General features: G+C 42.1%; 1 protein-coding gene across 1 annotated transcript in view; it reads left to right on the forward strand.

Moving 5' to 3' along the window:
• snd1 (staphylococcal nuclease and tudor domain containing 1) overlaps window positions 1–25,605 on the forward strand; it is a 193,415-nt gene that overhangs the window by 111,328 nt on the left and 56,482 nt on the right. The window contains exon 16 of the mRNA XM_060903884.1: window positions 15,117–15,220. Within this exon, the coding sequence (XP_060759867.1) occupies window positions 15,117–15,220 (104 nt within the window). The remainder of the gene's footprint in view (window positions 1–15,116; window positions 15,221–25,605) is intronic.

Raw genomic sequence — 25,605 nt, forward strand, 5'->3', positions numbered from 1 at the left:
TGGGTATGTCTCTATTAGCTTAGCACATCTAGTCACTGGGATTTTTGCCCATTCCTCAAAGCAAAACTGCTCCAACTCCTTCAAGTTAGATGGGTTGTGTTGGTGTCCAGCAATCTTCAAGTTATGCCACACATTCTCAATTGGATTGAGGTCTGGGCTTTGACTCGGCCATTCCAAGACATTTAAATGTTTCTCTTTAAACCACTCCAGTGTAGCTTTAGCAGTATGTTTAGGGTCATTGTCCTGCTGGAACGTGAACCTTTGTCCCAGTCTCAAACCTCTGGCCAACTCAAACAGGTTTTCCTCCAGAATTGCCCTGTATTTAGGGCCATCCATCTTTCCTTCAGTCCTGACCAGCTTTCCTGTCCCTGCAGATGAAAAACATCCCCACAGCATGATGCTGCCACCACCATGCTTCACTGTAGGGATGGTATTCTCAGGCTGTTGGGTTTGCGCCACACATGGCATTTCCCATGATGGCCAAAAAGATCAGTTTTAGTCTCATTTGACCAGAGAATCTTCTTCCATGTGTTTGGGGAGTCTGCCACATGCTGTTGGGCAAACTCCAAATGTGTTTTCTTTAAGCAATGACTTTTTTTTTTCTGGCCACTCTTCCATAAAGCCCCGCCCACTCTGTGGAGTGTACAGCTTAAAGTGGTCCTATGGACAGATCCTCCCATCTCCGCTGTGGATCTTTGCAGCTCCTTCAGTGTTGTCTTTGGTGTCTTTATTGCATCTCTGTTTAATGCCTTCCTTGCCTGGTCTGTGAGTTTTGGTGGGTGGCCTTCTCTTGTCAGGTTGTAGTGGTGCCATATTCTTTCCATTTTGCTATAATGGATTTAATGGTGCTCCCTGGGATATTCAAAGTTTGGGATATTTTTTATAACCCAACCCTGATCTGTACTTCTCCACAACTTTGTCTCTGACCTGTTTGGAGGCTCCTTGGTTCTCATGTTGCTTAGTAGTGTTGCAGAGTCCGGGTCCTTCCAGAACAGGTTGATTTATTTATACAGACATCATGTGACACTTTGATTGCACACAGGCGGATCTTAATCAACTAATTATGTGACTTATGAAGTGAATTGGTTGGACCAGCTCTTATTTAGGGGTTTCATACGAAAGGGGGTGAATACCTATGCACACTCCAGATTTCTGTTTTTTCATCTTAATTATTGTTTGTGTCACAATAAAACAACAATTTTCACCTTTAAAGTGGTAGGCATGTTGTGTAACTCAAATGGTGCTAACCCTCCAGAAATCCATTTTAATTCCAGCTTGTAATGCGACAAAACAGGACAAACACCAAGGGGGATGAATACTTTTGCAATGCACTGTATAAGCTCAGACTTGCTTTTGGTTTACAGCTGTTCACTGGTAGGCTGTGGTCAGGTCACGCAAGGACATTCTCTCACACACTATAGTTCTGATACAGAAAAGTTTTCTGATACGGCTTTTTAAAGACATCTTTATGGATGGACAGTTGAACTTTAGAGCGACGATCATCAGTGAGATTTAAACAAGAGCCAAAGTGACGCCGAGTGAATATTGTTCAGGCCAGACGACATTTATTGGTCATTTGTTTATTTTTCGAGGGAAAATGGTCCAATAAATGGATCAGTTTGGAAGATTAGAGAAAAATGATGTGATGACCTTTTTTTAAGAAGCTTCTGATTGGCCAGTTATCATCATGAGTTAAATTGCAGAGCACCTGTGATTATAAAAATGTCTGCCTTTTAGAGCTCGTGCCTTTTTACCCTTGATATGTGAAATCGAAGACCTCAGAAAAGAAATTGTAGACCTCTGCAAGTCCTTTTCCTCCTCAGAAGCAATTATCAAACCACTGACGGTACCACGAGCGTCTGTACAAATGACTGTACGCAAGTAGAAAAATCTTGAGCGCACAGACGCTGCATGGTTCAGGAGCGAGGAACAAATGAACATGAGCTTTGCTCTGAAAGGTTCATCTGAACCCCAAGACAGCACCACTAAGGAGCTGGAGGCATCGGATACCCGAGTATGTCCATCCACCATGAAGAGTCTGACATCACCAGGTTCTGAAAGGCTGACACGTGAGGAAGAAGCTCTTACTTCTCAAAGTGTGCAGGACATCACGAGGTGTTTGCAGGAATATCTAAGAATACTGAAGCAAAACCTTGAAATTTCAGACCTGGTTGAATGTCTTTTAGCGTAAACGTTTGGCCTCGAGTGTATCACCTTGTGCAGAAAGTCTTGAATCAGTCACCAGGTCACCCCAGACTCCTCTGGCCATCAGTGTGTGCAGGGGAGCTTGTTGTCGGAGCGTTCGGTTCTCCCAGGATTGCCAGAGAAGTGGCAGTTTTCAAAGCCACCCAAATCAGATTGGCATCTTTGTCGGGAGGTGTTTTATGAGACTCCAGTACAAAGGGGAAATCCTATGGGAAGTCCTCTGTTGGCGATACCATGTTAAACCTGCCTTTAGGGGGCACTTGGGTGCTTGATAGGGACCTGAAGGCATGACTCTCCCTGCCTGATGGTTGTCTGAACCAGGTGGACCTTTGAGGCTTTTGGAACACAGAACCTGAAAGACCTGCCTTGACGGTCCCTTTGGCTGTGCTGGTTTTACAATTCTGACACACGCACCCTCTTGTTCAAGGCTTGCACAAGGTGTGACCATGATACGTGGAGCAGATCCTGCAGGGTTGATTTCTACACTTTCGGCAGATTAAGTACACCAGATTGCAGTGGATGCCACAGTCGTTGAAATTTTGTGTTGCATCAGTAGCCAAGTTGCTTGAAAAAAATTCCATTCAGAAGAAGAGATGGGAGAAGGCTATTGCCAGGAGGACAACAGGGTTGTGTGTGAGATCAGACGTGTATGAAGCAGCAAAAAGAAAGGAAAAGTCACTTTGTGGTCACCAATGAGTGGAAAGGGACCTATTTGGGTTGTGGACCTTTCTCAGCGCGGCAGTGACATCAACGTGGATAAAAGTCCCAGCAACACTATCCCACGGACACGCCTGAGGTCACTACGTCAAATGGTTTCTTGTCACATTGATTTGCATGGAACAATGAAGATCGTCCTGTTTGGGTGGCTGAAGAACACACACCGACCCGATCTGCCGAGAGTGAGAGTGAGCGTGAACCTCACGATCACTGGAATCAAACGCTCACCTAAAACCAAAGGCTGTCACTTATTTTGTCTGAATACGAGTATATTTTTCCACTCCTGTGGGGAAAAAAAATTTTCTAATTAAAAACATAAAGCCTCGTTTCGGATTTTAATATTTCAGAAATATTCCCAGACCACATGCCCAGGAGTTACCACAGAAGGCCGATATTTTTTATTTTTTTTTCCTTCCTTGTGTGAAAAAAGTGCAAAGTTTCCAAACTTGAGTGATGACGGGAGCATATAGACCCCGCTTTAATAGGCAAAGGTGCTAAAAGTCACAATTTGTGCTATACAGTACGTAATAGTACTGCTGTCGGACATTTGGAAATAATACTGCTGACGTGTGTCCTATGAAGTGTTTAGAATCGTTATCCATCACAGATTGTTTGCAAGAAAATTCTCAACGGCGAGTCTGATATCCTGCCATCCTTTCCTGGGCGTGGCCAGGGCAGGTATCTCACACACACACACCATGAACCAAAGGTACCCAGTCGATGTCCTTTGTTGCAGGCCACTTGAAACCGCTGGCCCACTTGGGTGCATGTCGGAACCTGAACCACCGGGGGCTTGATATTAAGTTCAGTTACATTCTCTATTAAACGAAGACAGTTTTATAACTTTGCTCTTCATTCGGCTTGCGTGAAATAATACGCTGAAGTCCGGGATTCAGTCAGTTTACCTCGTCCTGTAGATGTGTCGTCGAATCAGTGAAGATGAGAGTAAATTTAAAAGTAGATACTGTGTGTACATGTGGTACTGCTTATAAATAAAATAGTTTTCTAATCCCATGTCCATACAGTAAATATAGCATATATACATGTTTATCAGTTATACTCGCCTCATCTCTTACAAGTAGCATCAGGACTTGAAGTATTTTGGTTGCCAATTTTATTCACTGCGTTTTGTTCTAAATCCAGTGCCGTGAACTTGATCTACTTTCAAAATGGTAAGAAAGAAAGCACTTGTTCATGGATTGTCTTTGAAGCATTATTTAGGACTAATGAGCACATTTTTCTTCACAAGTGTAGTGTAAAGACTCTAAAGCGAATAGCAGGAGTTTGATCTCGGCTTCTCAATATACAGTTAGGTCCATAAATATTTGGACAGGGGCAACATTTTTCTAATTTTGGTTCTGTACATTACCACAATGAATTTTGAACAAAACAATTCAGATGCAGTTGAAGTTCAGACTTTCAGCTTTAATTCAGTGGGTTGAACAAAATGATTGCATAAAAATGTGAGGAACTAAAGCATTTTTTAAACACAATCCCTTCATTTCAGGGCCTCAAAAGTAATTGGACAAATTAAATCATTGTAAATAAAATGTTCATTTCTAATACTTGGTTGAAAACCCTTTGTTGGCAATGACTGCCTGAAGTCTTGAACTCATGGACATCACCAGACGCTGTGTTTCCTCCTTTTTAATGCTCTGCCAGGCCTTTACTGCAGCGGTTTTCAGTTGCTGTTTGTTTGTGGGCCTTTCTGTCTGAAGTTTAGTCTTTAACAAGTGAAATGCTGCTCAATTGGGTTGAGATCAGGTGACTGACTTGGCTATTCAAGAATATTCCACTTCTTTGCTTTAATAAACTCCTGGGTTGCTTTGGCTTTGTTTTGGGTCATTGTCCATCTGTATTATGAAACGCTGACCAATCAGTTTGGCTGGATTTGAGCACACAGTATGTCTCTGAATACCTCAGAATTCATCCGGCTGCTTCTGTCCTGTGTCACATCATCAATAAACACTAGTGACCCAGTGCCACTGGCAGCCATGCATGCCCAAGCCATCACACTGCCTCCGCTGTGTTTTACAGATGATGTGGTATGCTTTGGATCATGAGCTGTACCACGCCTTCGCCATACTTTTTTCTTTCCATCATTCTGGTAGACGTTGATCTTGGTTTCATCTGTCCAAAGAATGTTCTTCCAGAACTGTGCTGGCTTTTTTAGATGTTTTTAGCAAAGTCCAATCCAGCCTTTTTATTCTTGAGGCTTATGAGTGGCTTGCACCGTGCAGTGATCCCTCTGTATTTACTTTCATGCAGTCTTTTCTTTATGGTAGATTTGGATATTGATACGCCTACCTCCTGGAGAGTGTTGTTCACTTGGTTGGCTGTTGTTAAGGGGTTTCTCTTCACCATGGAAATTATTCTGCGATCATCCACCACTGTTGTCTTCTGTGGGCGTCCAGGTCTTTTTGCATTGATGAGTTCACCAGTGCTTTCTTTCTTTCTCAGGATGTACCAAACTGTAGATTTTGCCACTCCTAATATTGTAGCAATTTCTCGGATGGGTTTTTTCTGTTTTCGCAGCGTAAGGATGGCTTGTTTCTCCTGCATGGAGAGCTCCTTTGACCACATGTTTTCTTCACAGCAAAATCTTCCAAATGCAAGCACCACACCTCAAATCAACTCCAGGCCTTTTATCTGCTTAATTGAGAATGACATAACGAAGGAATTTCCCACACCTGCCCATGAAATAGCCTTTGAGTCAATTGTCCAATTACTTCTGGTCCCTTTAAAAACAGGGTGGCACATGTTAAGGGGCTGAAACTCCTAAACCCTTCATCCAATTTGAATGTGGATACCCTCAAATGAAAGCTGAAAGTCTGGACTTTATGTCCATATCCATTATATAACTATAACCTGAATATGTTTCAGTAAACAGGTAAAAAAAAAAAAAAAATTTGTGTCAGTGTCCAAATATATATGGACCTAAATGTATCTGCCAAAAAGCTTAAAAAAAAACCTTGCAGTCTTAGACCTTTCAGAAGGACCAAACAAAAGCCGTGACAATCAAAAGTTAAGTGTTCTTAAAATAAACACTACTTACTCGTTATCGAATCTGTAGCCTTGGCGTACCATGAGGTGAATTTCGTTTGTCTTCCAATACTACGAAGTGATAATGAGGTTTCTCATTTCGTGATTGGTTCCGAAGTTTATCAAGAAGTAGAACGGGTAATCGAACTCGATCAGGATGAGTGCTGATTGGTTACGAAGTTTCGCTATTGTTGCTCATCCTTATATTCTTATGACACGACATTACAACATAGCAGCTTCAACAAACTCTCTTGTGTACCTTTGATGACGCGAGATCAGCTGTTCGTATCGCGAGATCACGATTCGCCGTTCTGGTGATTTGTAATGCTTATGCGCATCCACAGTGTGCTATCGTTCCACTTATTCTTGCAACACGATGACGTATACCCCTTTTCCACCAAATCAGTTCCAGGGCTGGTTCGGAGCCAGTGCTGGTGCTGGTTCACAACTCGTTCAACTTGCGAGCCAGCTGAGAACCAGTTTGCTTTTCCATCGCTCGCGGTGCCACGTCATTACGTCGCTGTATACGTCATTACGTCGCTGTATACGTCAGTTACGTCGCTACATTTGCTTAAACCTTGGCGCGAATATCAAAGCAAAAACAACACGGAAGAAGCAGCAGCAGCAACAACAACAATAATAATAATAATGGATGACTTCGCGTTTGTACAGCTGCGGCTTCTCGCCGCTTAAAAATGGCGATCTTTCGCGGTCTTATTGTTGTTGGTCTTAACAACTCTGCCCCCCCGCTGACGTAAGCAGTTCTTTCCTCTGGCCCAGCAAAGAGTTGGTGCTAGCCTGTAACCGGTTTTTCTGGCCCCAGAGCCAGTTCTTTGTCAGTGGAAACAGAAAACCCGGTTCCAAACTAAGCACTGGCCCCGAACCAGCCCTGGAACTGCTTTGGTGGAAAAGGGGCAATAGTGGCTACTGCCTCGCTTCACCTCTGTGAGGCAGTAGCCACAGAAATGAAAACATGGAAGTCGTTGCAACTTGGAACATATGATCATACTTTAATCGCATTTCACATAGTTGTTGCGTCAGAATAGCGCAAATTTTTAAATGTCCATAGTTTATCAAGATCTTCAATTCTGTTGATTTGTTCAGACCTCAGAGTTTGGCACAAATTTAAAGGAAAACCGATGGCAAATTTTTGTTTATCATCAAAATTCTGTTTATCTCATTAAATATAGGAATGCCTTTTTGATCGTTCCCTCTGTCCATATGTCAAAGCGATGGCCGTAAACGAGATTCGTTGAGACCTGTGCGAGACATTGTAGGACAGAAGTAAACCGTACAGCGGAAATCAAAGTGACCGACATCTGCCAACGTTCCCTGTGTCCGAAATCGCTCACTCATTCCCTACTCCCTATATAGGGAATTACTGTATAGAGGACTATATAGTGAGCTCATTGGTATAATGAAAAAAACATTTTCGGACACTACTCCGTCGCGCTGGTATTTACGTCGTTACTGTCGCACAATTAAAACGTGCCAGATCAGTCGGCTGGTGGGTTTTCAAAATAATAAATACACGTGTGTGTTTTTGTGATCAATCCATATTATACTGAGCGCATTTCCCATATAAATCAATACAAAGTAGCTGCATCTTTCAGTTGTTTTTTTTTTAAATCAAGGCTGAATACTTTCTTTCTTTGCCGCTGCCTTTTATTAAATCACATTTGGGACTTTTAATTTGATTTCTTTCAGCGCGACCGCAATGCATGATGGGATATATTGCTTTGGTTAGTGACCATCGTTGTACACTACTTTTCATGATGCACTGTGGGAGACTTCGAGTGCACTATATAGGGTGTAAATAATCCTCAGTAAGATTTCGGACAGCACTACAAAATGGCGTCCTCACTATATAGTGCCCTATATAGTGAGTAGGGAGCGATTTCGGACGCGGGTTGTCAAAAGACGTGTGCGCCCTCTTTCGAATGCTGACGTAATCAAGCCGGAAGTTGTGTTTTGTTTTGATGGCAATCAGGAAAGTGTGAAAAAAGTAGGCAGTAATCGTCATTTAAACTGGTTTTTGTGCAAGATTTTGTTTGGAAAACGGTTTTCAAAATGGCGGCACCGACACCTGGCTGACACTTGAAGTTTCGAAGTCTTGAACAAGTCTCGTGAAGATCGTGCGGATAAGCGACGCCTGCCGTGGACCAAACGAACTAAATTCAACACGGCTAAAAAACGAATAGGCTGCTAAGTATAATATTTAATTGCAATTAGTTGCCAATACGAGTCACGATACAAGGTTCCTAAAACCGAAAACGTAACTGAATAACACACTAATTAAGAAATAAAGCAAGTTTAAAAATGACTTCAGTTCTCCTTTTAATGAAATAGTTTCAGCGCAAACTGTGTTTATTGAAGTGGCACCTGTTGCAGTCTTGCCATTTCGATAACACCGTGAGGAAAAAAGTAGTCGCTTGTGGTGTCTTCTGAGCATTTTAGATAGAAATGCAGACAGGAAACTTAACAGAATTTGGTTTTAGGTCACAAGCAACAAATTAAAAAAAAAAGCACCAACAAAATCTGAGACCTGCAGTAACAACCCTGTTATAATTGCCACTGACTACCACTGGACCAGGTGGTCAGTTCTCTCAGAGGTGGGCCATGTGTCGTTTGATTTGGCTCATGAAAGCATGTAGCGGTCTGGATGAAGGCTTTTGTTCTTTCAGGAGCAGAGACGACTTCATACTTCCTTTCCTTCTTAAGAGTGGTTTCTCCTGACCGCGGACCATGTTTGGAGTCCACGGTCAATGAAATGGGTCCGAATACTTGCTCGAGACCAAAGTACTCCATTGATGATATCCAGCTGAGCTCCAGGCTGGACTGAAATGTTTCCCCCAACGTAGATAGAATATCAGTTGGGGAACCACAGTCATGTCCTGCATGTAGGGATTCCTTCCTCGCTATTCTTCGGGAGTGTGTACAGACTCCAGTTCGTTTACGGGGACTTTGGAAGTCCCTCAGATTGCAGCCGAGAGCTTTTGGGTCCAAACAACGAGTGCAAATATTGACTAAGGACAAACATTCAGGCTTATTGTGGATTTCTCAGACGACACTGCTGAAATGGCTGTCCTATTCATATAGAAACCTCTGTACAGTCGAAGGACTGTGTAGGTGTGTACTGGATTCAGTCAGCGCACCGAGAAAAGAGTCTTGGCTGAGGTTTGCTAAGGTCAGCGAATCGCATGTTGCGACACACTGAAGGAGGGCATGTGGACGTCTGATTTGTTTGAGGCTGCCAAGACAGAGTCTGCCAATAAAAGATCCGTCTGCCAAGTACAAACCTTACTGTAGGGTATTGAATTAATTGTCAGGAAAATCCTGACCGCTCATCAGTTTGGGGCTTGGAGCCCACATTTATCTGTGCTGGCAGGTGATCAAAGGTGCTGTCATGTCAAGTATGTCTTGACCAATAAGCAGCTTTTCTGTAGTGCATTTCAATGTTGAATCATAGAATGTGAATGAACCATGTGCTCTTATGAAGAGATGGAGGTTATGTAAGAACAGAGATATTGTTCTATGCCCATAGAATGTAAGGACTTGGGGTTGAGCGCAAGAATGATGATTACAATTGCAAGTTGGATGGATGGATGGATGGATGGATGGATGGATGGATGGTAGTGACCTGAGGATAGGAGTTTGGGGGTATGGTGTAGCTTTTATTTCCACTACACAAAGAAGACCGGCATTAACTGACCGCAAGAACAACAGGACGACACGGAACCTAGTCTCACCTCGGAGAGGACATGGGTGGTGCCGAAGGAATCAACATAACAAAATAGACTGTAGTTGAAATGGTTAACCAAAACAAATGCAAATTAGCCAAGTGCATTACATGACGCTAGACATTCAAAAGCACCCGCGTGATGTTGTGTAGGTGTGTGCACAATGTTATCTGCTTGCAAACCAAGGAAACTTGGAAGGGAAAACTAAGCAACAAACTGTTGGTCTCACACACACACAAAAGGAATATTAACATTCAAGCAGGTTGATATCGGTACTATAACTGTAACAAGTGTTGGCAGGCAAAGCAAAGCTCGCCCGGCAGCACTCGTTTTATACCTATATGTTAATAATGGTAATGTTTCTCAATCATCAGCTGTCCGGTTATTGTCCTATGAAAATCCATGACCTTTAGTTTGACATTTCAAAGTCGTCAAAGGTCATGGTGCCAAATGAAAGCTCATATGGCACTTCCTATAAGTTGATTAATGGTAAATATCCGTCTACCATCAACCGTTTTCAAGTTACAGCCCTCTGAAAATCCGTGACCTTGAGTTTGACCTTTCAGGGTCGCTCAAGGTCAAAGCTCATGGTGCCAAATGAAAGGCCATATGGCATTTCCTATATGCTCATAATGGCAAACGTTTGTCTGTCGGCAACCGTTTTTGAGTTGTCATGGAAAATTGTTATTTTGACCGCAAAGTTGACCTTTCGGGTGACCTTGACCTTCACCAGATTACCCCCAAAATTGAATCGGGTAATCTACGGACCATTGCCCACCAACCCTGAAAATTTGAAGTCAGTCGGTGTAACCGTCTAGACGCTAGATTGTTAACAGGCAAACAAACAAGGTCATGGTGTGAAATGAAAGCCCATATATGACTTCCTGTATGTTGATAATGATAAACGTCTGGGACTCCCTAAAGCAGGGGTCACCAAACTATGGCCCGCGGGCCAGATCCGGCCCGCCACCCCCCTTTGACCGGCCCCCCAGCCCCTCTGCCCCCCACCACTTGAACCGGCCCTATGAGGCAATCCCCAAAAGTGGTCATGGCCTATTTTTTTAAATTGCTTTTTGGCAAATAACATGTCTGCATCTTGTATTTTGTTGATTTTATCAATTAAAATTGATATTTAGTTATAAAATGAACTATTCATATTTTCCGAATTTTCGTCATATGCGCGATCAAGCAGTGACAGGCAGCGCATGCGCAAAGAACTGTCAGTGTTCAGGACAGCAAAATGGCTAGCGGTAAGTGAAAAGCTGACAGAGTGCGCAGAGCTTTTAAAGAACAGTGGACCACCGATTATTTTTTCGTTCAGTGTAAGGACCGTGCAGTTTGTCTTGTATGTAAAGAAAGTGTGCCGGTTTTCAAAGAATATAATCTGCGTCGTCACTATGAAACCCGCCACAAAGCAGGGTTCGAATTATAAATTTGACCCTATGGGGGTCTCTATTTAAAAAAAAAAAGCAATGCATACTCGCTCTCCTGGACCAGCGCACTTTTGCGCACTGCAGTGCACAGCTTTCACACACAGGCGCGCGCATGCACGCACGCACGCACACACACACACACGGTGTTGCATATGCATATATAGTTAAACAAATTATATATATATATATATATATTTGTGTATATATATATAATTATATATATTGTGTATATATATATAATTATATATATTGTTAAACAAAGGAAGATCGTTGTGAGATAGAGGACAAGTCTTCTTCGGACTTAACTTCACATTCGATTTCGCAGGCTGCAAATTTCAGTTTGCGCGCATAGTGGTGTGGTGGTGAAGTACAGCCGTACATGTTGCGGTTTAATAACACGTTCAATACAAAGTTATGGCTGCATGGTGATCGGAAATGAAATGAGTTTTATTTATATTTATATGGTGATATAGGCTATTCAAGCTTATTATGGTGATATATGACGTATTTGAGAGACTTCCACAGAAAATTAAGTTTGCTTCTTTCATGGGAGCCTGAGGGAATGGGAGCTCAGCTCCCATTGGCTCCCACATAATTCGAACTATGCCACAAAGAGTATGCTAGTTTGCGAGGGCAAACAAGAGAAGACAGGATTCGGAGGATGAAATGCGGACTGGCTGCACAACAGAATGTATTCCTTCGCCAAACCCAGATCAACCAGGCTGCTGTCTGAGCTAGCTGTAAGGTAGCTCACCTACTAGCTACCCATGGAAAGCCGTTTACTGATGGGGACTTTGTTAAAGTATGCATGCTTGCTGTGGCCGAGGAGGCGTGTCCCGACAAGAAGGATGCGCTCAACGCGGTGAGTCTCTCCGCACCTACTATGACCAGGCGAACCGAAGATTAGGGGGACAACGTGTATGACCAGCTGAATGAGAAAGCGTCAGAATTCGAGTTTTTTGCTTTGGCCATGGATGAGAGCAATGACGTGCAGGTCACAGCACAACTGCTGTGATCTATTGATCTATTGCTCATATTATTATAATTTCACTGTTTTTTAAAATGTATTTATTTTATAGGCCTATTTATTTGACCTTTATTAAGTGCTGCATACAATTATTATTAATATTATTAATAATATCAACAGGCCTACCTACAATTTATAATTTTCCACTCACCTTTGCCAGTGTCAATCACCTCAACTAGGCAGATGTTTCTTACCTTGACAGCTTTGATATTATTTTTATTAGAAAATAAATAAATGGAATATCAGTGGTATTTCAAATTAAAACAAAGTGTGAAGACTTGATTACTACTTTTGCAAACCACTAGTAAAGATAAACAAATATGTGCCAGGAATCAAGTGTTGATATAGTAGTATGGATATAGTAGTGGGGATGGCCGTGCCAGGCTAGTAATCTCTACTACACAATGAGGCCTGCTGGTGGTCATATTTGTCTGGGTTATACAATTCTATGTGATATAGCTGACCCGACCCCGGCCCCCATCACAGTCAGGAACGACAATGTGGCCCCCAGAGAAAAAAGTTTGGTGACCCCTGCCCTAAAGTGAATGACGCATGAAATGGAATGACGAATGACAGCTAGTGATTTGAACAATAAATGGTCCCTTGTCATTCAGATTCTTATAAATGGAATAACGATTGAAATGTAGGTGGAATGACATGCTTTCAGCTCATGAAATGGAATGACATTGTTTCTAAGTGGAATGACATACTTTTAGGTTATGTTATCAGTGATATCACCTTTTACAAATGGAATGACAGCGTTTCCAGGTGGAATGACATACTTTGAGGCAATGTTATCAGTGATATCACCTTTTAGAAATGGAATGACAGTGTTTTTAGGTGGAATGACATACTTTGAGGCAATGTTATCAGTGATATCACCTTTTAGAAATGGAATGACAGTGTTTTTAGGTGGAATGACATACTTTGAGGCAATGTTATCAGTGATATCACCTATAACCCTAACCCTAGAAACAATGTCATTCCATTTGTTAATTTGATATCACTGATAACATTGCCTCAAAGTATGTCATTCCACCTAGAAACCTTATCATTCCATTTGTAAAAGGTGATATCACTGACAACATTAGCTCAAAGTAAGTCAATACATATAGAAACCCTGTCATTCCATTTGTAAAAGCTGATATCCCACCAAGCGCCCACTTATCTTATCCTAGGGAGGTCTGAAACTAAAGATTTCAATCGTTATTCCATTTGTAAGAATCTGAATGACAAAGGACCATTTATTGTTCAAATTTACTACCTGTCATTCGTCATTCCATTTCATGCGTCATTCACTTTAGGGAGTCCTTAAACATCTCTCTGTCTCTAAGTGTTTTTGAGTTATAACGGAAAATATGCTAATTTTAGCAATGACCTTGACCCCCAACTGCTAAGAAAACTATGAGCAAATGTAGCAAATCAGTGGAAGCAGAATTGAAAGATGAACGTTTGGAATTGGTTTGAAGTAAATATGAGGAATATGAAGGAAGATATCAGCAAAAAAAAAAAAAGATTTTGATCTTTTTGGTGACCTTGACCGGATGACCCTCAAAATATTGGAGGTTCTATTTGAGACCAGTGCCCATCTGTCCTGAAAGTTTCATGAAGGGTGTTCCAGCCGTTTTCCTGTAATGTCTCTAACTAACAAACAAACTAAGAAACCCCACCGAAACAATACCTCGCCCCCTGGTGGACTCCATCCCGGGCGAGGTGAATAAAACTAATAAGCAGTGTTGTAGTTGAGTCACTAAACCTCATGTCCGAGTCCAGTCTCAAGTCCCCAGCGTTCAAGTCTAAATCATGAAAAAAAAAAGTTCGAGTCGAATCCGAGATCAAGACTCCAACCGCACAATTTGACGGTGGCTGTTTCAGCGCCGTTAACATTAGTTTGTTCCTGAACGTGAATGTGCTTCTCTTTGTCAGGGAGTGTGAAGTATTCCGTCAGAGATGGTTGGGAGATGGATGTAAGTGCAGAAGGTGTGTTTATTAATTCAAGACGGGTAACCAATCCAGAACGGCAGGCAAAATCGTAAAACAGGTCAAGCGAGGCACAAACAGGCTATCGTAGACTCGGCAGAATCAAAGACGGGAAACAGGAAATCAGAGATCAGGAAACCAAGCAAGGAAATAAGGCTCGGTAATGTGTCAGCAACGCAACTCAATACTTCGCAAAGTAAGTGCGTTTTTATATTCGCGTGCTGATTGTGCCTTAATCCTGTGCAGGTGCGAGGCGTTCACTGCTTATCTGATGCAGGTGTGACACTCTTGCGCAAAATTCATGTCGATATAAATATACCAACTTATTATGGCATGTTACAAAAAATAAAGACAAAAGCCGAGTCCTCGTCTCCAATTTACGAGTCCGAATGTAGTTAATGCACGAGTCCTTAAAATTAGGGCAAGAGTCGGACTCGAGTACTCCAGGCCTGCTAATAAGGAACAAAGCTAGTAAACAAGCTGGTTAACGGGTGAGAAGTGAGCCAAGAAGCTGATGCAAGGGCTGCAACGAGCTGCTTTTAAACCCATAGCCTCTTTTGGATGGGTTTCTGCCTTCCCATTCATCAGGTCCTGTCGTGTAATAGAGGTGAACACTCCGTCTACGGTGTAGCTACAGAGTCGAGTGGAGAGTACGCGCCATGCTGTTCATGAACTCCCTGTGCTCTGATGGGTGCGTGTTGGCAGATATTTGTCTCTAGAGATGCTGTGATCTTTGGGCCTCTGTTAAAAAAAAAATGCTCAAAAAGTTAAAAGAAATGAAAATCTATGCAAAATTAATAGCCGGTAATTAACGGTTTTCTCCATCAAGCAAGCACAGTTTGGTTTTCAGGCACATTTGTCTTAGAAGCTTTATAATAGTTCTTGTATTTTCAGCTGCCTTAAGCAACCAAGTGTTTCCTTTTATTGGCCGTTTGTCATATGAATTTTGTTCCTGATCTGTGTTGGGTACAGGTATTGAATGCCCACGAGGGTCCCGAAACGTGCCAGGTGGTACACCGGAGCCATTCAGTGAGGACGCCACGCTCTTCACCAAGGAGCTTGTGCTGCAGAGAGAGGTAAGAGCCTTCATCTGTCTTTTCCCACAGGTTTGTTTCTCGTTATTTGTTACCAATTTAGTGTCGGTCCAGGGTCCAACAAGAAGCTCCCGGTCGACTGGGTCTTTCTGTGTGGAGTCGGCATGTTCTCACGCCAGTGTGGGTTTCCTCTGGGTGCTCCGGTTTCCTCCCACAGTCTCTAAATCCCCCTGTAGGTGTGAGTGTGATGGTTGTTAACCCTGTGAGAGACTGGTGACCTGCCCAGGGCGAGCCCTGCCTCTCACCCAAAGTTGGGGTTGAATCAGATTGGCCGTGTGTATTATGAGCTGAACCCTGCATCCTGTACATTTTGTTTGAGAAAACAGACAGGAGAGAGTGAAAGAGATGCAGTGACGCTGTGCAGGGAGTTAAAGGGGAACTGAAGTCGTTTTTAGACTTGCTTTATTTCTTAATTCGCGTGTTATTCAGTTACGTTTTCGGTTTTAGTAACCTTATATCGTGGCTCGTATTGGCAACTAATTGCAATTAAATATCATACTTATCGGCCTATTCGGTTTTTAGCCGTGTTGAATTTAGTTCGTTTGGTCCACGGCGGGCGTCGCTTATCCGCGCGATCTTCACGAGACTTGTGCGAGACTTCGAAACGTCAAGTGTCAGCGCCGCCATTTTGAAAACTGTTTTCCAAACAAAATCTTGCACAAAAACGAGTTTAAATGACGATTACTGCCTACTTTTTTCACACTTTCCTGATTGCTATCAAAACAAACACAACTTCCGGCTTGATTACGTCAGCGTTCGAAAGACGGCTCGCGCGTCTTTTAACAACCCTTGTGTCCGAAATCGCTCCCTACTCATTATATAGTGAGGACGCCATTTTGTAGCGCTGTCCGAAATCTTACTGAGGATTATTTACACCCTATATAGTGCACTCGAAGTCTCCCACAATGCATCACGAAAAGTAGTACAGAACGACGGTCACTGAGCAAAGCAATATATCCCATCATGCATTGCGGTCGCACCGAAAGAAATGAATTTAAAAGTCTCAAATGTGATTGAATAAAAGGCAGCGGCAAAGAAGAAAAAGTATTCAGCCTTGATTTAAAAGAACTGAAAGATGCAGGGACTTTGTATTGATTTATGTGGGAAATGCGCTTAGTATAATATGGATTTATCACAAAAACACATGCACATATTTATTATTTTGAAAACCCACCAGCCGACTGATCTGGCACTTTTTAATTGCGCGACGGAGTAGTGTCCGAAAGTGTTTTTTCATTTTACCAATGAGCTCACTAGATATAGTCCTCTATACAGTAATTCCCTCTATAGGGAGTAGTGAACGAGAGTGATTTCGTACACAGAGTCGGTCGCTTTGATTTCCGCTGTACGTTTTACTTCCGTCCTACGATGTCTCGCGCAGGTCTCAACGAATCTCGTTTACGGCCATCGCTCTGACATATGGACTGATATATTACAGAGCATATTTCAAACACTCATAACTTGCTATAGCAGCGACAAAATAGCGATCAAAAAGGCATTCCGATATTTAATCAAATGTGAGAAATAGAATTTTGATGATAAAATATTTGTCCTCAGTTCTCCTTTAACCCAAGCAAGCTGTGGAATGTGTGTCCAGGGCATCGTCGCATCCTGGTTCAGTAATGACTCGTATTACCTTTAGTGTGGGCTGGTTTTAAAGTCTGTTTCTGTTCATTCACTTTACACGCTTCATTTAGGAATTTTTCATTATGACTCGAACTAAGAAAGACAGGTTCCCTTCATGGTTTCTCGTTTCCGGGGAACAAAGCTGGATCTTGTAAAGGTGAGGTGAATGGATCGGAGTGTATTGTGTCCATTAGGTTTTTTTGTTTGTTTTTGTTTTTTTTCTTTTCCTCCCTAGCCTTTCTTGAATGCATCATATTTCTGCAGCGCGACTGTTACTGCAGGCTGCTTAAACATAATGCTGCCCACATCCCAGAACACACAGTGTACTTGGATTATATTTCTGGATCAGTGCACATCTGGCCAAGACCTAATTTCATTAATCACTGGGTTCAATTAGAGTAGACACACCCAGGCTTGATTCTCTTAAATCGAAGCATCATTTAACTAGAAAGTAGATCATAAAATCTGAATGAGCATATTTGTACTGGATTTTGTATGAGGCTCTTAAACCAGTTAATAAGGTGCAGAAATGTGGCAAAAAGTGGAGGAAATTAGAAAGGGGGCAAATATTACACGTTGCCCAGCAGTAATACAACAGCCAACACGCATTATAGGTTCTATAGTCACATAACCACTTGAGAACCTTTCAAAGGGCTTTTCAGTAGCTTACAAACAACACGCAAAGTTTTGACGTCCAGCACGTTCATTTTAGCCGTCTTTGGAGCTCTATTTCCGATTAAAGTGACGCCTCAGGTGCTGCTTTGGAGCTTGTTTTTCGTTTCGTCAAATAAATTTGGAGGAGAATTTATATTTAACAATTATTCACCAAAGGTGAAGTGAATATTGGCTGGCGTTGAGTGGTACAGGTATATCAGATATATTCCATTTAGCTAGCATGATATTGCTATGAACGAGTCAAAGACGAGTAGCTGAATGGACTATATCTGATTGATAGACCACGAAAAAAGATAGCTATTATTATTATACATACACATTTGATTAACAGTTATAGATTTTACAAAAAGTTAAGAACAGGGCGCGAACTTACCAACGCTGATTCTGATCGAACGTAATTCAGTGTTCTGTCAATCTTTTGTACATGTACAAAGTCAAAGTTCTAACAATAAAAATGGTACAAGTCCAAAAAGCCTAACGACCGCCCAACTTGTATACAAGCTATATCCAGGTTCAAGTTCAGTTACTTTTGGTTGGAGTTAATTGTTCCATCGCAGTTGTTCAAAACATTTGCTGAGTGAAGTCCTCTTGTAAAAGTCCAAGTCGAACTTTGACAATATTTCCACTATTGCTCTCTTCCAGTTTTTCGATGTCTGTTGGCATGTTTTTCTCTTGTGAATATGCGTGAAGAATATCCAGTGATGTTTTGGTAGCCTTTCGAGAATTCAGCGCATCTTTCTCTTCAAATCGCCTGCTTTTAATGATGTAAACCTGTCTTCCAGTTTTTCGATGTCCGTTGGTATGTTTTTCTCTTGTCAATATGCCTGAAGAATATACTAGTGCATCTCAAAAAAATTTAGAATATTGTGAAAAAGTTCAATATTTTCCATCAGTTATTGAAGAAAGTGAAAATGTTATATATTATAGACTCATTACACATAAACTAAAATGTTTCAAGCATTTTTCTATTTTAATTTTAATCAGTATGGCATATAGTACAAAAACATTAAAAAAAACATCTCAAAATATTAGAATATTTCATTTCGAGTTTGAGTAAAACAGTATGAACACAGTGTATCTCTTGGTCTAGTTCAGTACACACAACCACAATCATGGGGAAGACTGCTGACTTGACTGTTGTCCAGAAGATGATCACTGATGCACTGATGCCCTCCACAAGGAGGGTAAGCCACAAAAGGTCATTGCTGAAAAGGGTGGCTGGAAAAGGTGCACAAGCAACAGGGATGGCCGCAGTCTTGAGAGGATTGTCAAGAAAAGTTGATTCAAGAACTTGGGAGAGCTTCACAAGGAGTGGACTGAGGCTGGTGTCAGTGCATCAAGACCCATCACTAATAGACATCTTCAAGAAAGGGGATACAACTTTCGCATTCCTAATATCAAGCTACTCCTGAGCCAGAGACAATGTCAGAAGTGTCTTATCCGGGCTAAGGAGAGAAAGAAATGGACTGTTGCTCAGTGGTCCAAAGTCCTCTTTTCAGATGAAAGTACATTTTGCATTTAATTTGGAAATCACAGTTCTAGAGTCTGGAGGAAGAGTGGAGAGGCACAGAATCCAAGGTGTTTGAAGCCCAGTGTGAAGTTTCCACAGTCTGTGATGATTTGGGGTGCCATGTCATCTGCTGGTGTTGGTCCACTGTATTTTATCAAGTCCAAAGTCAACACAGCCATCTACCAGGAGATTTTAGAGCGCTTCATGCTTCCATCTGCTGACGAGCTTTTTGGAGATGCTGATTTCCTTTTCCAGCAGGAATTAGCACCTAGCCACAGTGCCAAAACTACTACCAAATGGTTTGCTGTCCATGATATTACTGTGTTTGATTGGCCAGCCAACTTGCCTGACCTGAACCCCATAGAGAATCTATGGGGTATTGTCAAGAGGAAGATGAGAAACACCCGACCCAAAAATACAGATGCGCTGAAGGCCACTATCAAAGCAACCTGGGCTTCAATAACACCTCAGCAGTGCCACAGACTGATCACCTGCATGCCACACCGCATTGATACAGTAATTCATGGTAAAGGAGCCCCAACCAAGTATTGAGTGTATAAATGAATATACTTTTCAGAAGTTGGACATTTCTGTAATGTAAATCCTTTTTTTGATTGATCTTAGGGAATATTCTAATAATTTGAGATACTGGATTTCTGATTTTCATGAGCTATAAGCCATAATCATCAAAATTAAAACAAAGGCTTTAAATATTTCACTTTACATGTAATGAATATAGAATATATGAAAGTTTACCTTTTTGAATTAAATTATGAAAAAAAAGGAACTTTTTCATGGTATTCTAACTTTTTGAGACGCACTAGTATAATGAAGTTTTGGTAGCCTTTCGGATGTTCAGCGAGTCTTTAGTTTCAGTTTTCAGTGTATTTATTTAGTGCTTAATCCGAGCACTGGATTAACCCCGCGTTCTCTCTTTCCCGGCCGACAAAGAAACGATCGTGCGCATGCAGAGCAGAAAAGTTTTGTCACTGGATCTTTGCGTGAGCTCCGAAGTGTGACGTCGTGTTGTCTTGACCACGTGTAATATTCGAACAATATTGCATGCTCATTCTCCGTACACGGAGGATAAGCGATCTAACAATACCGCATACCATCAATAAACCCACTAGAAGGGAATAGAACACGTTTTTATTCCATGGAAAAAGCAGCCCGTATGTACTGTATAATATTGGTGAATAGTAAGCGAGACACAGTCAAGGTTATTATTCACTGAGCCTTGTTTTAGTACGGATTGTTGTTATTTATTTTAAATCATTTTTTTTTTAAAAATCTTCAAAAGCGGCATGTAAATGTGATGACGTTTTGAAATCGATAAAATAAAGGTACTCTTTCATAAGTTGACGTATGGGGGGGTGTTTTGAGATGATTACTGATGAGATCAGGACTGTTTGGTCAGTCTGTCCCCACATCCGATTTGTTGGACAGTTGCTGCATTTCCACTCCTTTTCTCAGTGTGTTCCTCTGCAGTTCTTGGGTAATAATGAAGAGCACGACTTGCTTGTGTGTTGCTAAGTGACTGGACAGTAAGAAACGGCGAGAAAGGGATTATTATAGGAGAGCCAGAGAGAGGGGGGGGCTCCTGGCTCACTAGTGTTTGAAACAGCCATTCTTGCCCTCTGCTCTGTTTTCTTTTCTCTCTTTCTCTTCATCTTTATTGCTGACCCTTTGTACGGGTACCGTGTTAAAGCCGAGGGCTGTAATCAGTCATCTTTCGGCTTTAAGTTCTGATCCAGTGTCTCTTCCGAGCTGCTGCAGTCCGTAGGATCGTGACAATGCTCGCGTTTTCGATACCGAGACCAGTTGGAATGTCTGTGTTGTTGTGCTTTTTAATACCAAAGTGATAATGATGTGTCTGTCAGATATACACCACCTTCCTGCTGCACGCTCCTCATCGCCTGTCCCCAAAAGAAGCACGCCCGTGGTCACTGATGTGTTGGCTGAACTCTGAGTAACTCTCGGTAGCTCTTACGCATGCTTTGTTGCGATCGGATCAGCAGACGGCGCCGAGGACAACCACCGAGACACGTTGCCGAAGAGGTCTGGGACGCGTTTGACCACGGATCTTTTTGTAAACATTTCACGTGTCCTGATCTATGTCCCTGACGAGGACGTAACAGGAACAGTGATGTTAACAGTAACGAAATTTCAACACCAGCGGTCAGCTGGACACGGGTGGAAACGGCGATGCGTCTCGGCTGTCCACTGATCGGCACGGCATGTGCGCGCGTTCCTGCCAAACACCATTAGTTCATAACTCCACAGTGTTTTGTACTTACCACGTGTCTGTTCTGATAACCGGTGTTTTATCCGGCACACTCGGAATGGTGTGCGTGTCGACACGTAGTGATGAGCTGCTGCTTATTCTTTTCTAATAAAAGAAAGTGCTGTGCCGGTGTTCCTCTCCTGAGCAGTAGGTGGCAGTGTGGGGAGTTTCACTGCTGGGTTCAGGGGTCACCGAGACTGAGCTCAAGCTTCCACGGACTGGACACGCACCGCTTTCGTTCCTCGACTGTTTTTCTCGAGACGCTGTCTTTCTTTACGCTCGTTATATTGATCGTTTTGTGCTTCCTCGTGAAACAGCGCTGGGGTTTGAGACCCAAACTGAATGAGGGACTCAACCAAGCCTGCAGCAGCGTGATGACGCTTCCACAGCCTGCGTCCTGATTGGTTGAATCAGGAGGTGTGGTTTTATTTACGGTATTTATTTATTTATTTTGCAGATGAAATGTTAGAAAAAACGAACAAAAAAGTCGCTTTTTCACACACCTTTGATGTGAAAGTGTTCGCTGTTTTACGGGATAGTCGTTGAATTGTGTCCTTTGGTTGTGACAGACACTTTATCTGGTCTCGTGTTTTATCACGTTCTCTCTGTACGACTCGTAATTCATTTCTGAGCTGCTGGAACACACAGGTTTAGCAAGAACGGGCTTATTTTTTTTTTCTTTGTAACTTCAAGTAGTGATTTTGTGCGAGCAGGTAGTCCCGTGCTGGTTTCGGTGCACTCTGCGCCTGACCTCTGCTGGCAGTGAGGACAATGACGCGTCCAGAGAGCAGCAGCTCGTCCGTGTGTGTGTGTGTGTGTGTGCGCTCTTCGATCAGAGCCTCCCACTGTGACACGAAGGAAAGGACGAGCAGAGCTGAAGGATCTCAGTGTTCCCTCGCTGCTGCTCAGATGGGAAGTGCTGCAGGAGAGAAGGACACCGAGTGTCATGATATTAATGGAGTTCTGCGCAGCTCGTATGCAGCTGATTTGATTTTGCACTCGGACATGTTTGCCTGTGTTGTTTTGTAAAGTAGTGTTGCTGTAGCTCTGGGGAGACGGCAGTCAGATTTCTGCGCACCCTTCAGTGTCTCACACCTCCAGACTGTGTGTGTGTGTGTGTGTGTGTAAAGCAGAAGCATTATTCCAGTTCTGCAGTGTCTCAGAATGTGCTGTAATGCAGCGTGATTAAAGGACGTCCAGGAGGTGTGAGGAGTGTGTTCAAGGGCCTGATTTAGCGGTTAAATCTGCAGCTCTTACAAGACTTTTAAAATAAACGCATGTGGATGGGATTGGTTGACGTCATTAAGTTTTGTGTAAACTGTTAAGTGGGCCGGTCCACCACAATGTGACCGAATCCGCAGCGTAGTGAGAGAACATAGAAGCATAACAGTTCCCGGTGAGATTACAGAACGGACATGCAGATGCAGCTTGTGTAAAAGTGGTAAATGTGTGTGTTCATGCAGTGTTTAACCCTCTGGGGTCGAGAGCTTCGCCGGCGAAGCTCGTCAGGTTTAGAATGAGTAGGTCATGTATTTGGATAAATATCTTCGAGGGTTTTTTTTTTTTTTTTGGTTTCATACAAGCATGATAAACATATTGACAAACTTGATACTTTTACACTTTCCTATGTGCCCACTGTCAAATATATATATATTTTAAATTACTTAAATTAGATGAAACACAAAACCGGTCCCCTTACTCAGTCACACCGGAGTTGGAGCACTGAGCGCCCACTTACACATTTATAAAAGACTGTTCACATGGTAACGGCATGATAATCACTTTCACTCTTCCGGTTTCGATTGTTTTCTCTTTCGCCGTGGGAACGCCCACTGTAAACAGGATAAAATCTGTCAGCCACAGTTTAGGCTATTTGGAGGTAAAACTTGTTGTGAGATGGCGCGCGGACTTTATGCGCTTTGGATGATTGAGGACAGCAATTCAATTCAGTCTTGAGAACTGCGACGCTGATGATGAGCAGTGCCCTTTTGATTTTTTTAAACTTCGACCCGATCCAGCCAAAGATCAGCTCGAGTAAGTGTAAATATGTGCGCTGTAGTGCAGACACAGGAAACATGACTGACTGACAGCAATTTTTCCAGAGTTAAAAGTATTTTCCTCAAAAATAGTTAATTTTGCTCTATTTTGAGTTTAGAGAGTAAAAATTTGGAGTTGGAGTAAAATTACAGAGTAATTGTGTAACAGAGTTGGTTGTGGCTCTGAACTGAGTAAAATAGTACAGGAGTTAATTTCAGGACACACTGAATAGAGTCAAATCCCAAAATAAAGTCAAATGCCGGATAAATGAAGCTGTTATAAAAAGCAGTTTTAGAACTGTGTTGGAACGTGTGGAAAACATGACCTTACCCAATTGGGACTTGACCTGATGGGATTAAGAGTTGGCAGTGGGAAGGGTCTTCACTCTTCTCATTGAATGGAATGGAATTTTTTACTCTTCTCATTGAATACCCCTCCCACTGCCAACCCTCTATCCCAAAACAATAGGACATAAATATTTTGATGGCCAGTTAATTGTCCAAATCAATGGAGCAGATTTAAGTCTCTGTGCTTGATCCATTCCTCAGACTGAACTGAATCATCTCAAGTGATCAAAATGGTCATGTTTTTTTTTTCCTCCACATTCCAACACCATTCTAAAACTGCTTTTTACATCTTCATTTATCTGTTTGGTTTTTTTTTTTTAGAAGTACAATTATGATATACATACTACAGGGATATTATTGTAGCTGAACTTGTGCTGGATACAAAAAAAGTCCTACGACTTTGAAAATTCCGCTTAGATTTGTTGAAACTGACGACACTGCTTAGGACTTTTTATGACTCTGTGGTAGCATCAGCGATTTTCTACGCTGTGGTCTGCTGGGGCTGTGGAAGTTCAGAGAGGGACAGGAAGAAACTTAATAAACTGGTCAGAAGGGCTGGCCCAGTCTTGGACTGTCCTCTGGACTCCATTGAGGTGGTGGGTGAGAGGAGGATGTTCGCCAAGCTTACCTCAATCATGGAGAACCCCTCTCACCCCCTACATGAGGCTGTGGGGCCTTTAAGCAGCTCGTTTAGTAGTAGACTGCTACACCCATGGTGTAAGAAGGAGAGGTACCACAGGTTGTTCATACCTGCTGCTGTCAGACTGTATAACACCCACAACTTGTAACGTAGCAACAATAACCTGTTTGTCATTTAATTTGTACTACTTCACCACTACTACCTCTGCCATCTCTCATCGATGCAATTATTATGTGCAATAATATAGGCCCTAAACTATTGTTATGCATACTTATCTTTATATTTATAAATATTATTTATGTATATATGTGTGTACAGAGTCTACCTGTAATGTGCAATTTTTCCGAGCCTCTCAGTAAGGCAATTTTTCGATAGTTTTTCATGGTAGATGATGCAAATAGCCCTCTGTATTTAATCCTTCGTTTGTCTAATTTTTATTTGTTATCTGTTTGACATTTTCTTGCTACTGTAACACGTGAATTTCCCCAATGTGGGATGAATAAAGTGAATCTAATCTAATCTAAAATCCGAGCATACAAAAAATCATTAAAGTGCCAGAAAATACCCTCAGACCCCAGAGGGGTTAATTGTTATGGAAACCTGACGTGTTTGAGGCTCGTAGTCGCCGAGCTTTCACTGCCCCAGACAAATTATTTCAGGAGGCATCCTGAAGTGCCTGCTTTGCCATTTGGGCGTCTGATGTTTTTCCTTGTTTAATTAACTCCTGGCGCTAAAGGAAACAGATGGTTGTGTAAACATCACTCCATTTCAGACCTGCTGTTCATGTCGGGTTCGACGAAACCTTGGTAACGCTGAATTTCCGACCTCTGATCAGGTGTGCAGGAAGATCTTTTCAGTTTTTTTTTTTTAGTTTTTTATTTATTTATTTATTTATTTATTTTTGTGCACGTCACATGTGTGGTGGTGGTGTCCATATACTTTTGGTCATGTTGTGTGTTTGTGTGTGTGTGTGAGATGAGATACAGTACATATGAAAGAAAAGCACCTCCTGTGACTCCAGTGCATTCTCCATCTTGCTGGGTCAGAAGTTGATTAATTTTCTACACATTGTGTGTTCTGTTCTTTGACCCTCATGATTTTTTCCTGTGTGAGAGAGAGGGGAACTGGAGCAGAATAATGATAATAGCAAACCATGGTCGATGTTTGTTGCCTTTGGCCACATGTAAATACATGAGCCTGGACATTTGACACGATGTTAACGCTAACGTTACAGCCTTCGCTCTTTTA

Source organism: Neoarius graeffei, chromosome 21, assembly GCF_027579695.1.
Source record: "Neoarius graeffei isolate fNeoGra1 chromosome 21, fNeoGra1.pri, whole genome shotgun sequence".
NCBI lineage: Eukaryota > Metazoa > Chordata > Actinopteri > Siluriformes > Ariidae > Neoarius > Neoarius graeffei.